The sequence below is a fragment of the Camelus ferus genome, chromosome X, assembly GCF_009834535.1.
Source record: "Camelus ferus isolate YT-003-E chromosome X, BCGSAC_Cfer_1.0, whole genome shotgun sequence".
In the NCBI taxonomy this organism is placed as follows: domain Eukaryota; kingdom Metazoa; phylum Chordata; class Mammalia; order Artiodactyla; family Camelidae; genus Camelus; species Camelus ferus.
This window is the reverse complement of record NC_045732.1, coordinates 55,003,408-55,016,736: the sequence shown is the minus strand read 5'-3', so window position 1 is coordinate 55,016,736 and position 13,329 is coordinate 55,003,408. Positions and strand designations below refer to the sequence as shown.

At 33.3% G+C, this 13,329-nt stretch overlaps 1 protein-coding gene across 1 annotated transcript in view; it reads right to left on the bottom strand.

The window, feature by feature from the left end:
- Positions 1 to 2,091: 2,091 nt before the first annotated feature.
- LOC106730771 (connector enhancer of kinase suppressor of ras 2) overlaps positions 2,092 to 13,329 on the bottom strand; it is a 47,041-nt gene continuing 35,803 nt past the window's right edge. The window contains exons 6-8 of the mRNA XM_032474532.1: positions 12,522 to 12,678; positions 11,724 to 12,185; positions 2,092 to 10,107 (exon numbers count right to left, since the gene is read on the bottom strand). Coding sequence (XP_032330423.1) covers positions 9,620 to 10,107; positions 11,724 to 12,185; positions 12,522 to 12,678 — 1,107 coding nt within the window. The 3' untranslated portion in view covers positions 2,092 to 9,619. The remainder of the gene's footprint in view (positions 10,108 to 11,723; positions 12,186 to 12,521; positions 12,679 to 13,329) is intronic.

Sequence of the window (13,329 nt, the reverse complement as noted above, 5' to 3'; positions counted from 1 at the left end):
GGAAAAAAGTTTGATGAGGAACAATACTTAAATGAGGCAAATCAAATTTGTGTGTCATCTGATAGGATGCAATGAGATGTATACAACATCTTGTGATATACCTGCTGAAGATGCATGGCCTGAATCTAATTATGAGGAAAAATGAACTCACATTTAAAGACATTAAAAAAAAAACTCTTATAATCTTCAAAAGAGTCAAAGTCTTGAAACTAAAGAAAAGACTAAGTAACTAATCCAGGTTGAAGAAGACTAAAGTATTCTGGCATCTAAATGCAACATGTGATTGTAAACTTGATCCTCTGTCATAAAGGACATTATTGGGACATTTGGAGAAACTTGAATAGGCCCCAGTAATTCCCTGATTTTGATGGTTGTATTGTGATTATAGGTGAATGTCCTTGATTATAGGAAACACTAAATTAGTCAGAAGTGGTGGTGCATCATGTTTGCAACTTACTCTTAAATGGTCCAGAAATAAAAATGTTCTTTACTATACTTATACTATTTTTTCTAAGTATGTGATTGTTTCAAAATAAACAAAAATATATAGATTCTTGTACCCCATCCCTAGAGATTCTCATTTAGTATCAAGATCTGGCCTCAGAATTTGTCTTTTAAAAAATCTTTTTATTTATTTTTTAATGGAAGTATTGGGGATTGAACCCAGGACCTCCTGCCTGTTAAGCATGTGCTCCCCCACTGAGCTATTGCTGTCCACCCCCCAAATTAAATTTGTCTTTTAGCTAGTTCTCCTGGAGATTTTGATGCACATCAAATCCGAGAGTCAACTGCAATCAAGAAAACTGTCTTATCAACAAGTTAGAGAGAAGCAACAAATGTGACTTTAGTTCTTTGCTGGAGTTGTGTTGTTATTAGATGCCATACCTTAGGATTTTGCTATATTTTAGAGGGAGAATATTCTTCCAAAATTCTTGTAGTAATAGAGACTACTCAATATTTGTCCAAAGCTATTTTACATTATGATTACACAACAAGAACCTAAGCAGACCTTTTTGTCTGTCTGCATAGTTTATTCATACTTAGTTGTAATGTTATTTCTTATAAGAAATGGAGCAAAGTGATTACCAGTTACTATCAAAATGGCCTTTCATGACCATCTTAATCATTTACACTGTTTATTCAACTATATTGTAAGCTCTAGGAATCTATGAATGGGTTTCTTTTTCTCATCATTATATTCCCTAGTGCCTGGTACAGTACCTGCCTCATGTTTGGTGCTCAATTGTATGTTGAATAAAACGAATAAATGCCATAGCTCTCTTTTCATAAGTTCTCTTCATTAATTTTCTCCTTCTCAATGAAACATTGCCATCAAGATACTGTTGTTCATTCATTCATTGGTTGGAATAATTTTATCCCATACAAAATGTTTAACTTTTTAAATCATAAAGATAACTCAAACTCTTGGATTAGAATTGGAACTTAGGTAAGAACAATAGCTATTTTGGTTTGCTCTTATTCATCATTTTCTGTCTCATGAACACAATATGGTTGGAATAAACTTTAATACATATTAGTATATACACATATAGTTTAACTTATAAATATATTCATTAAACATATCAATATTTGCTCAACACCCGTTTACTGGAAAGGGATAAATAGTGCTCTTCTAGAGTTTTGTTAAACACAGTGGGACTCTGAAGTGCTTGGAGTTGCCCCAAAGAGGAAGGCAGCCCATTTACACGCAGAAAGCACCAATAGGATTATTTCAAGTTTGGTGAAATGGGAAGAGAGACCTTTAGCAAAGTTATAGCTGGAGACCCATGCATGACAGAATCCTGGGATGTGATGGAAGTTTATGTTTCTCAGAATTCATGAGGTTATAAGGCTTTGTTCACATACAACTAGGTTGAACAGTCAAGTCCTCAAGATTTAAAGTAGTATCATAAAACTTGCTTGACCATGTTTTAAATGACTGGGCTGTTGGGAAGGTGGGGTTATGGCTTATGCTTTCAAGCACTCAAAGAGTTAACACTCATTATTTGCTTGCCTTAAACATACTTGAATTAGGGATGTTTGCAACACTAAGCAAAGTGTTTCTAAAAGAAAATTTAAAAGAAGACAACATTTGAATGCAGATGACACCATTTATTGAAATCTTAATTTACAAATGAAGTTTGTAAAGCAGAAGACAAATTTGGATTCAGAAAGAAATAGGTTCCTTTCACTATTGTGCCAAATATGTATATTTTTTGCAAATTGACGTGTTAGAAACAAAAATTTAACATTTTTGCAGTGCACCTTACACATCAATGTAATGTATCGGAAAATATATGCCTAATGAGGATAACAGTGACTTTTACCATCAAGTTTTACTAGACACAAATATTAATAAGGTAATCTGGCAGAAATATGATAGGAAAAATGGCATCAATTACAATTAGTATCACAATTCACTTGAAGAGAAACAACACCAAGTTTACATAATGTTACTAGAGTATAAGTCTCAACATGGTACAAACACAAAATTGAAAAATTTAGGAGAAGCAATATTATTCAGGAGTTGAAATTTAGTTTTAAAGATACAAGAGGGAAGTAATTAATTTCTATTTCTGTAGCATCAAACATTTTTAGTGTTCTAATTTAAAAGGTTTCTAATCAAGTTTGTATTTGAGTGAGGAGTTCACTTTCTGGAAAAAGAAAAATTGAACTTTTCATGAGATTTTGTGTATAAACGAAACACGTGAAACACATAGAACCCATCGCAATTTTCAATATATAAGTCTGGAGGTTAGCTGTACCTTCTACTTTTATTCAGAATTCATTAGGACACCAAAGTCAACATTTGAAATATCTATTCCCTGGCTTGCCAACTTAATCAGGTCAAAGATTAAGAACCACAAATTTATATTATGGATGTAGATGAAGTGGTATTAGAGGTTGAATAGTCAATTTTGGGATAATTATTTTCTAGAAAAATATAAAATAATAATTTTAGAGTGGTTAAGAAAATGTGCATTGTGGTGTCAAAACTGCCAATGATTAAACCTAAATGCAAATAATGATTTACACATTTTCCCCAAAATGTCCTCGTTTCTCTGTCACACTTGTGTGCACACGCAAACCTACACATATACACTCACAGAGAAAGATCCAAAAATGAAAATGTCTACATTGGCACTACTCATGGACAAAAGACCATGGACTAGAAACAGCAGCTGAATCAGCAAGTACAAAAATAATTTTGGTTTTGTCTGTTTTTGAAAAAAGTCCTACTGAATGTCTGATGCATTTTGCTCCAGAAATAAGATTAATTTGGTGGTTTAGTTTTTTAATGATCATAGCCCCTCTGTAATATTCTTTATTAGAATCTTAAATTAGTAAGATATTAAAATATTTGTTGAGAGCTTTGCAAGCTTAGGATAATCTCAAATATGGAGCACCAGCAGTTCTAAAGTCTAGTGCTGTGATAATTCAACCCCTGAATAAATAAATGCATCATATCAACCTACACCACACTTTTTTAAAGATACAATACAGGCCAAGATACACATGTCACATATATGTTAAAATATCACCTTTAATGGTACACTATTTGAACATATCACAATAAATACTTAATAAATGAGATAGAATTCAACAATGGTCAGCAGTTAATGACAATATACATTTTGAAAAATGTGATACAGCATTAGTGTAAAATGGAAAATATTTCATGATACCAGTGTACTTTACTGTCTTCCCTTTCTTTGAAAATAAAACCAAGTCAAGTGCTTCATTTTCAAAAGGTGGAAAATTTTAATTCATAATGAATGCTAAAATCATTAGCATTGCACCAGCTCTCACTGATTTTGTTGGAGCTGTTTTTCCCCCCAAGTTAAGACAGAGTTGTTCTCTAATCACTGGTGATAAATATAGCAAAAGAGAAATATGAAGTTACCTACTTGAATGTACTGGACATAGTCACAACAAACTGAAACACTTGGTTTGAGAGCTTGATGGGTTAAAGTTTTGAGAAGGTGTAATGTGTGGAGGTGTTATTACCAAATTTTGACAATAAAGGGTATTTTAAAATCAATAATACTTTTTCTTAAAATTAATTTTTCTTCTTCATAGACTGTTGAATTTCTTCAAGTACTGCACATGTATTAGCATTAACTCTTATTACACAGTACTGAAATGATAGTTTTAAGGAATAAACTTTGGTCATTATAATTCTGCAACTTTAAAATTACCAAATTTATGTGTATTTATTTTCAAATGACTAGATGTACTTCTGTAGGAATTATGAAAATTAGTTAATATCTTCAAGATTCTTGGGCTCTGGGGAACAAATTGGTAATATTAATTGTTGATAGTTCTAACACTGTTTAGTATTATATACTAACTAGTTTTGAATGTCTCTGCATTTTTAAAGTGAATTTTATTTTGAAGATGATCTTTTTATTATAATTTATGTATAAGAATAGAGAAATTGGTTTCTAAATGGATACTAGTTGTATAAGATAATGAAATTCATTAGAGGTGTGTCCATTTTAAAAATAAACTTTCAAAATATTACTTTTCAATAGCAAAAATACACTCTAGGTAAATTCACAAAGTGCATATTTTATCTTTTTTCATCAACTTATTTTACAATTAATATTAAGAAATTGGTGATGTATATCTTTTCATTTACTTGAAGAGCCTAAAGTGAGTATTTCTTTAGGTGGCAGGTATCTTATAATAATACGAAAGAAGAAAAAACCATTCAAATCTTTTGGAAGTCATTTAAAAATTAAAATTTAAAAACAAAACAGAAAAGGGTTTGAAATGACGTTTATATGTTTTTATAATCTTTGAAAGCCTTGCATAAGTTAGTCTATTTTCCCTATTAAGGATGACTTTAGGGGGTACATGGTGTTCAGACCTTTGCACCTTGACTTAGCTGCTTTGATATCATAATTTGGGATATCTTGACATAATCTGGAAAAAAAATCCAACTTTGGGGTTTTATTTTAATAAATCAGTAAAGGCATGAAATAAACATCTTTAATTCATTCATGGTCCTTACACTAGTCTTTATTCTATCCTTTTCTCTGACGTTCAAGATTGAAGGAGAGTTTAAGATTAGTGTTAGGATGAAGCTGAGAGGTCCAAGATGGGGGTGAAGCTTGGGATGGGTGAGATCAAAAGGTGGAGTTAGGATTGGATTGGGGCTCAGGAATAGGCTGAGGGAAAGGATGATGATAGTGAATGGGGTGCTGTGCATAATGGGGTGGAGATCAGGGATAGGATGTGAATTTAGAATGGGATGGGAAGAAAAAAAGTGGGGATTGGGATGAGGATAAGAGGATAAGATATCCAGAATGAGGTAGGATCCAGTAAGGGCAAGGGAGGGATGAAGTGGGATTAAGGTATTATGGGTATGGAGAAGAGGTCAAGGATGGGGTAAAGGGGGGATGGGATAAGGTGAAGAATGGACTTGAATAAGGTTTGGAATGAGGAACAGGTATAAGGAGTGAGAATTAGGGGACTAGGAGGTAGTATAAAATTTAAAGATATAAATGATAAAGTTGAATTATTTTAAGGTTTATTTGTCCATGTTAATACAAAAATAACTTTCAAAAGAGAAAAAAATTACCTTTAAAATAATATTTTAAGAAAACATCAATTACTTAAAAAGCTACAGTTTTATTCTAATTTTTTGTTTTTCTCTTCTTTCTTTCTCTCACTTTCTACTAGATTGTCACTCACTTCAGTGAGGATCTCTACTCTTGAAATATGTAAAAGGCACATGTACTTTACACCTGATGACCTATTAAAAGCACTTTGCTATATTTTGAGTTTTCACTTTTAAGACACTTAAAATATAATCACTAGATAGAAATATCACATGCAATTAATGAAGTTGTCTTACTAGTTAATGGAGTTTAGAAAAAATAATGCATACTGTCTATATATGCTTCATTCTTAACTAGAGATACCATTGTACATTCATTTACTATTATATTAATCATCAAAAATAATTCCCTTGCATGGATTTCTTTTGGTTAATTTTTTTTCTATAGTTGCATGTTTTAATATTATAATGGCTCTTGATACTGTGGTTTTCTGAAATAAAGTTTCACTACATATACAAAACCTCAAGTTTTCATTTTACTTTTTAATTGTGGACACAATTTGGCTTCAATTTAGAATTCAAGATGATTTTTAATTGTTAGTCGAAATTCAGTTTTCTTAGATTGTTCTTAATACAAAAGTTATTTTATTTCTCAGTCAGCTCATTTTTTCACCCAAAGTGATCACAGTGCTTTGTTAGTTGGACAGCAGTAATTTTCTTATATACTATGTCTCACCTTTGGTAAACTTCAATTTTAAATAATGAAAAAAGGTCAAATCAATATAAAAATGAACAGTTTTACTTTATATGATTTTTAAATTTATTGTTACTATCCAGTAAAGAGTAAATTAAGGATATTAAAACTTTTAATAATGGATCATTCCAAAGATTTATAAAAAAGAGACATTTTAGAAACTGTTGAAGTCCCTTTGGTCTAAGGTACCGATTATGATTGAATGGTTTCTGTACTCAGAATCCTTCAAAGATATTTTGAATTCAATTAAGTGCTTTGAAAATATTTTTCTAACACCATGTTAATTGAAATGAAAGTGACAGTTATGTGATTTGAATACCATACATTCGTTCATTCTTAGAGGGGTGTTTTTGTGATAATTTTCTCTTTGCTCCATCCTATTAACTGTTTAAAATATCTTTTCATTTGGTTAATTTTTAAAGATTTAAGCAGAGATAAATGAAACTTTGGGATTTTTCAAATCAGAATTGCTAAGTAACATTTGTGAATTAAAAATCATTTAAACTTGTCTGAATGCACATTATGCAGTTTAAGAATGAAAATCAATTTGATATAATTCTCTAATTAGGGGATTGGATGTAAAAAAAATCTGTAAAGTTAGAAAAATTAATCTCCTACTCACACTGAGATGAGCACACTTCACACTTTTCTAGAACCTTGAGAGGAAATTATATGGCTAATTAAGATTGTTAAACTATATATTATATTTTTTAATCAACTGTTCTTTCTTGTACACTATAATATGCAGGAAAATTTTAGAGTTCTTTCTCTCATTTTATGCCGTCATCGATTTTAACAAGTAATTTTGTTCTTATTTTACAGGAGATATATTAAAATATAGAATTATATATGTAAATTTAATCTGTCTCTCATTTGGCAAGTACAAGAGGGTTAGAAATGGCTTATCATTTTCCTTCTTCAACACTATGCATTTAGATTTGCAATTTTACCTTTTTTTCCCTGAAAACTTCAAGTCCAGTTTTTGTGAAATTTGTGGTGAAGTTTTCTTATTCAATATATTGCATGCTTTTTACTCTCTTTTCTGTAGCATTATGATGATTAATGAATGACTTTATATGATTTATTTGATATATACAACCTTAAGACAAGGCACAATCTTTGAAGATAGATAACAATGTGCCACTGAAACTTTTGCATTTCTTATTTCTGAACAATATTTAACAGAATAAAACCAATACAAGTAACTTTCTTTACAAGATTGATGATTATTTTCTTAATCCATCCTAATTTAGTTTTATTCAATTTTTAAAATTTTACAAAGAAGAAGCAGCTGGCCATTTTACATATACTTTTTATATTTAAATGTTAAGACACTAAACACAATATCCAAAATTATATGGGTCATAAGCAAGAAGACTAACACTCACATAGCAGGTATTTTTTATTTTATTCTTGATGGTGGTATGGTGGTGTTTTGCTTTGTTTTAGTCACCATCTTTAGTTGTGTATCAGTGTTATACACAGTTGAATATAATTGTGTTTGCTGTCTTTCTTTTCACTTGCTGTTTGGTAAATGTTAGTTCTTAGTACTTCATCTCAAAATTTTCCACCTTACTCTTTTTGCACTTGCAAGGTGGGTTCCCTTTGAAGGTCGAAATGCAATAGTTCTGTTTCACAAAGTCAGTGTTATAAGAGAGCATATAGAGTAAACTATCAGTTAAACAAGGTGAACTGTCAGTTTGTTTTTTTCTGTCAGGGGTTGGCAGTAACTGAAGTATGGCAGCTTGTATGCTTCCATTACTTCTGTGGTTTGGCCACCCCATACAAGATTCAGGTTACTCCAGTCTGAAATTGTACTCCAGTTTCTGGGCTGGAAGAAGTAGGAGAAAGAAATCTCACTACTTTTCCTTTCCTTCTGAGGCCAAGGCCGTGGTTCAGTAACCCAACTGAACCGGCAGAGAGTGAAAGAGGGAGGCTAGCCAGCCTCTTTACCTCCTTCCTCAAATGCCAAATAAAACCTGTGAACAGGCAAGAGTTTTCCCTCAGAACACAGACTACCACCCCTTGCACTATGTGGTAAGGCACACAATACGGGGTTAGGTGGTACCCATAATTTAAATTGCCCTTAGTTTTGTAAAAACAACAGCTACCATTATTCAGGAAATTTGAAAATTTAAATATACAAATTGAGTGCTGGCGCATATGCCCTAAAACTTTGGACACAATTTATGTTATGTATGAACAGAAAGTAATGAGATTCCCATGTAGTTTATGGAGTGAGCCTTATTACCTTATCTATCTTCAGAGATGTGTGAAATAAATGTTTTTGAAAACCCAATTTTATAGATAACTACGGTTGTGTGATTTGAATACTATACTAACCATCTGGAACAATTAAAATTGGTCCTCTTTTTTTTTTTTTCTGAAAAAGGCATCTTATTCAGTAATTTAGTAAAATATTTCAATAATTGTCCCTTCTATCCTGCATTTTAATGTCAAACTAATTTAGTAGTTGGGACAAATAAACAAAATTAATTTCCTAAAGAAAAATATTGTTCTAGCATGCAATATTTTAGGCATCCTGTGGTGCTGTTAGTGTTGTCTTACCATAGTATTTACATCACAACCATGTATTCTATTTACAGTTCTACAGTTTGTCTCCTTGTATTTTTAAGGCTTCCAGTAAATATTTACAATTTTGTCAGATATGTGTCACAAGAAATAAATATGTATGTTTAAATACTCTTGTTAGTGGGCTTTCTTCATAGGTCCTATCTAGACATCTCAGAAAAGCATTGCATTCAGAAATCTTCTGCTGAATTTTCTGGTTCCCTAACTTTTAGTAAATAAATTTCTTGGACATTAAGCTGGACTCATCCAGAAAACTTGATAACTATGAGATCACTTTCATTTGCTCATCAAAATATCCAAGAAAACCTGACGTTTTGGTAACTATGAGATGTACAATATCATTTGGAGATTAGTTGTTACTTTGTTTAGTGATAGACAAAGACATTGTATCTCTTTATTAAATAGAAATCTAGGCTTGATGAAGTAAATGTCTTACTCCTCCACAACTCATCCCCTCCAACTAGATTATTCCACAGGTTAATAAAGGGTTGTCATTCAGAATAAACTAGTAAGTAGACTCCAATCTAGTTCCAAAAATTCTGATAAAAGACATCCATAATAAATATATTTGTATGTTCATTTATACATTTCAAATTTAGATTTTTCATTTCCTATTTTAGATTGTAATATTTGATACTGCCATTTTGATGTTTAGTGTCTTGGTGTATTCCTTTAAATATCAGGACTGCTTTGTAAAGTGTCAGTTTTTATACCCGGTGTTCACCTATCTTTGAGAGCTCAGTAAGTGGAGAAGCTACAATACGTCTGGATGTTCCAGCATTATTCCTGAGAGTTTCAACACTACCCATGGGAATTCCAACACCACTGCCCCTGGGAAGTCCATCATTGCCTCTAGGAACTTCAAGGTTACCCATGGGAACACCACCACTGCCCCTGGGAACTCTAGAATTATCCAAAGTAACTGCAGTATTATCCATGGGAATCCTAGCATTATTCATGGAAACCCCAACATTACCCATGGGAACTCCAACATTAATCTGGGGGATGATGACATTATTCCTGGAAACTCTAACATTGCCCCTGGGAAGTCTAGTATTATCTCCAGGAATTCCAATTTTATCCCTCATTGCAGAAGACTTCTCAAAACTTGGATTGATAGGAGGATGTTCACCCGAAGCTGACAAAATGGTCTTCTGCCAAGCCTCTTCAATGCTGTCACTTTCCTTTGCATTTTCTAAAACACAAAATCAAAAGTTATTTTTAAATGATTGAAGATTGACTTTCATTTCAATAAAAAGATTCTATGAATAAGAATGACCAACTAATATGTCCACATTTGATCCCAGTCCAATCACTTTAATGATTTAAAATTACATGGCAATAGCCACAGTATGTAACCTCTTGATATCTTGATAAGCTGTTTGAGGTGTAAAGATATACAGAGAAAAACAAAAATCTGGCTAAATAGTCCCACACAATGAGGAATTTGGGGTACTGGAAAATATAGAAGTGAGAGGAAAGAGAGGAAGAGAGAGGCAAAGTATATTGTAATGGGAAGGGGACTACAGAAGAATGTTAGCCAATGAGAAATTACAGCGGTGGGTGGCTGAAGGACTTTTAGGAACATATATTTAGTATTCAATTTTATTGCTTTTGTAGTATGAGAAAATAATGAGATTAAGAATTCAGTGGTAACATGAAATCAGAGAGAGGTAGCCATGAGAATGGAAGCACCCAAGAATTTGCAGCAACCTTGAGGAGGGGATTGGATGTGAGATTGGGGTTGAGCAAATTGTATGAACATTTCAAAGATGGAGTGATCTCAGCCCGCTTTGGGTTTTATTTGGATTTCAGTTGCTTATGAAGAACATCTCAGAGCCCTAAATATGCATAGAAAAAGAAATAAAATATGTAATGGTCATATTATGATTTCCAAAGTCTGGGCTAGATTCCAGATACTTATTTTGAGCTACCTTTGATACTTGATGGTGCTACTTCTACAAAAGGTTTCTAATAGATGACACTATTCTTAGGAAATTATACGGGCCAGCTACTAACATGAGTTAAATAAAAAATTCCTAATTCTTTATGATATCCCTAGTGGCATTGTTGTACATGTTTAAATAGCTTTAATGATAAAAACAAAAATGTCACCTTACAGTTAATAGCAAATATCAGTCTAGGATTTAAAATACATGATAAACACACTATAAAATATATTCTAAATACTTCTATTAATATTGTTTTTAAGCAGGTATAGGTTGTAACATTAATTATTCATTTGCCAATATTTTCTAGCCACTAGGGTGCACTCATACAGGAGGAAATGGAGAGAGTCTCATCTCCCTCCCCCTTTCTCTCCTCCTCCCCCTTTTTCTAACCAGCAGGATCAGGTCCATTCTCCCATTCATTTTCTAATCTAAGCTTCTATTATTTAGTTACTTGATGATGGGTGTTCTGGGGGTAAAATGTTCTATTCTGTGGGTCCAAAACTGTGATACAATGTCATTTTCTCAAGATCACCCACTTAGCTGGAAGTTGTTTTCAGAGAATATTTATTTAAAACTTCTGAAGTTGTAAACAGTCTGTATATTTTAAGGATATATTTTCACATGATTATTACCAGCGTCTGACTGAATTTATATAACATAAAGACAGACTGTAAGCACCAAATATAAAGCTTCAAATTATAGGATGGTATCCAATTTTCTTAGAATAAGCTAATGTTTTATTGAAAGAAATAGGTTGCCAGGTGGTGAGTTTGAAAATAAATTCACTGATGAAATTCTATTTGTCCTAAAAATTATCCGTAATTTATAAAAGCAGTCATAGCAAGTTCAAAAATCTTACCTCCTGGAAGCAAAGTATGATCACTTGGGAAGAAGAACCATGTCTCCTCTGGGTTTAATGTTAACTCAGGTGCATTTAGTCTTCGGCTTCTGACATCACTGTATCGTGGCAAGCTGTGACTACGCTGCCTCTGGAGCTTCGGATGCTGAGGATGCAGTGGGAAAGGTCCTTGCAAAGCTTGGAGATGGTGAGCCCTCAGCGAAGTGGTTGCTTGATTCTCCTCCTCTGGTGGCAGCTGGAGGTAGTCAATCTCTCTCTCTTCTGTAGGAGTAGTTTGGAGTATGTGGAGTCCTTCACTGTTCAGTGGTGCCTCTAAGAGCTCTTCCCAGGAACGCCGGAGGATGGGTCTTTCTCTAAAAGGATACATGCTTCTTGCTACTTCCAAATCATCACCTCCTTGGAACTCTGCATTTTCTGGAGATTCCAGCCACAGATTTCTTGGTGTTTGTGGGCAACTGTGTTCTGAGGATGGTGAACATTTATTTATTAAAGACTCCAGATGTACAAGCTCAGTACATTTCAAAATTGGAATTTCTGTATCATCTAGCTCCTCATCTCCAGGCACACCAGCAACAAGTATTGCGGCGCCTTTCCCCCTTTCCTCTGGACTGGCAATTCCTGTAACTTCTAAGAGTTGAGATTCTGGGACCCTTGGTGATTTAACTGACATTTTCTCTAGGTGAAGAAACCCTGAAGTTTTTGGTCTTATAAGGGCAATGCTCTCTAATTGTTTAGTTAGTAGGAGAGTGGTCACCATCACCACCTGACTTATAATCCCCAAGTCCCTCTGATGGATACCTTCTCTGGTGTGTCGATGAGAGGCCCTGGTTGATTTCCGATGTTTTTGTTTTCTGGCCTCTTCCCGAACTTCTGCGTCAATTGGACGAAAATAGATGAACTCATCAGAGACGTCTTGAGCACATCTGTATTGGAAGGTTGGACTCACGGAAACAATCTGAAAGAAAATTCAAATTCTAAATATTACATAATATAGTCAAATCACATGTGATTAAATTGTTAAATAATTTTGAAAATCAGACTATGAACTCCTTCACTATCCAGAAATAGATACAGTCATTGCAATACATTAACACTTTTAATTTCCTTGTCTTGTTTTTGAAACATTCTATCCTAGATCTGTAAGTCTAGTACAATACTAAAATAGACGCTATAAACATGCTCAGATTCCTCCAAAACCATTGAGGAATAAAAGGAATCCGCAAAAGAATTTTTTTCTTCAAGAGACAGATTATTCTAGTCTAGTGTTTCCCAAAGTGTATTTTCTAGAACCCAAGTCTCATCAATGGCTCCAACACACACACACACACATGCGCGCGCACACACACACACACACACACAAGATTCCATGGCTAGTAATTGGAAAATAATATATATTCTGTCTTACAACTTCATAATGTAGAGTAGTCTATTAAAGGCTGTGAGAATTCTTTTTTTAAAATTGATATATAACTCACTGCATTAACCATGTCTTCTATTTTCTGTATTCTGATGCTTTGACATATGGGGCCTTGCTGACCCTGGAGGAACTGCCCCTTACAATGTTAGCCAATTCCTAGCTATAGTATACAGCTCACCCATGAGCAAG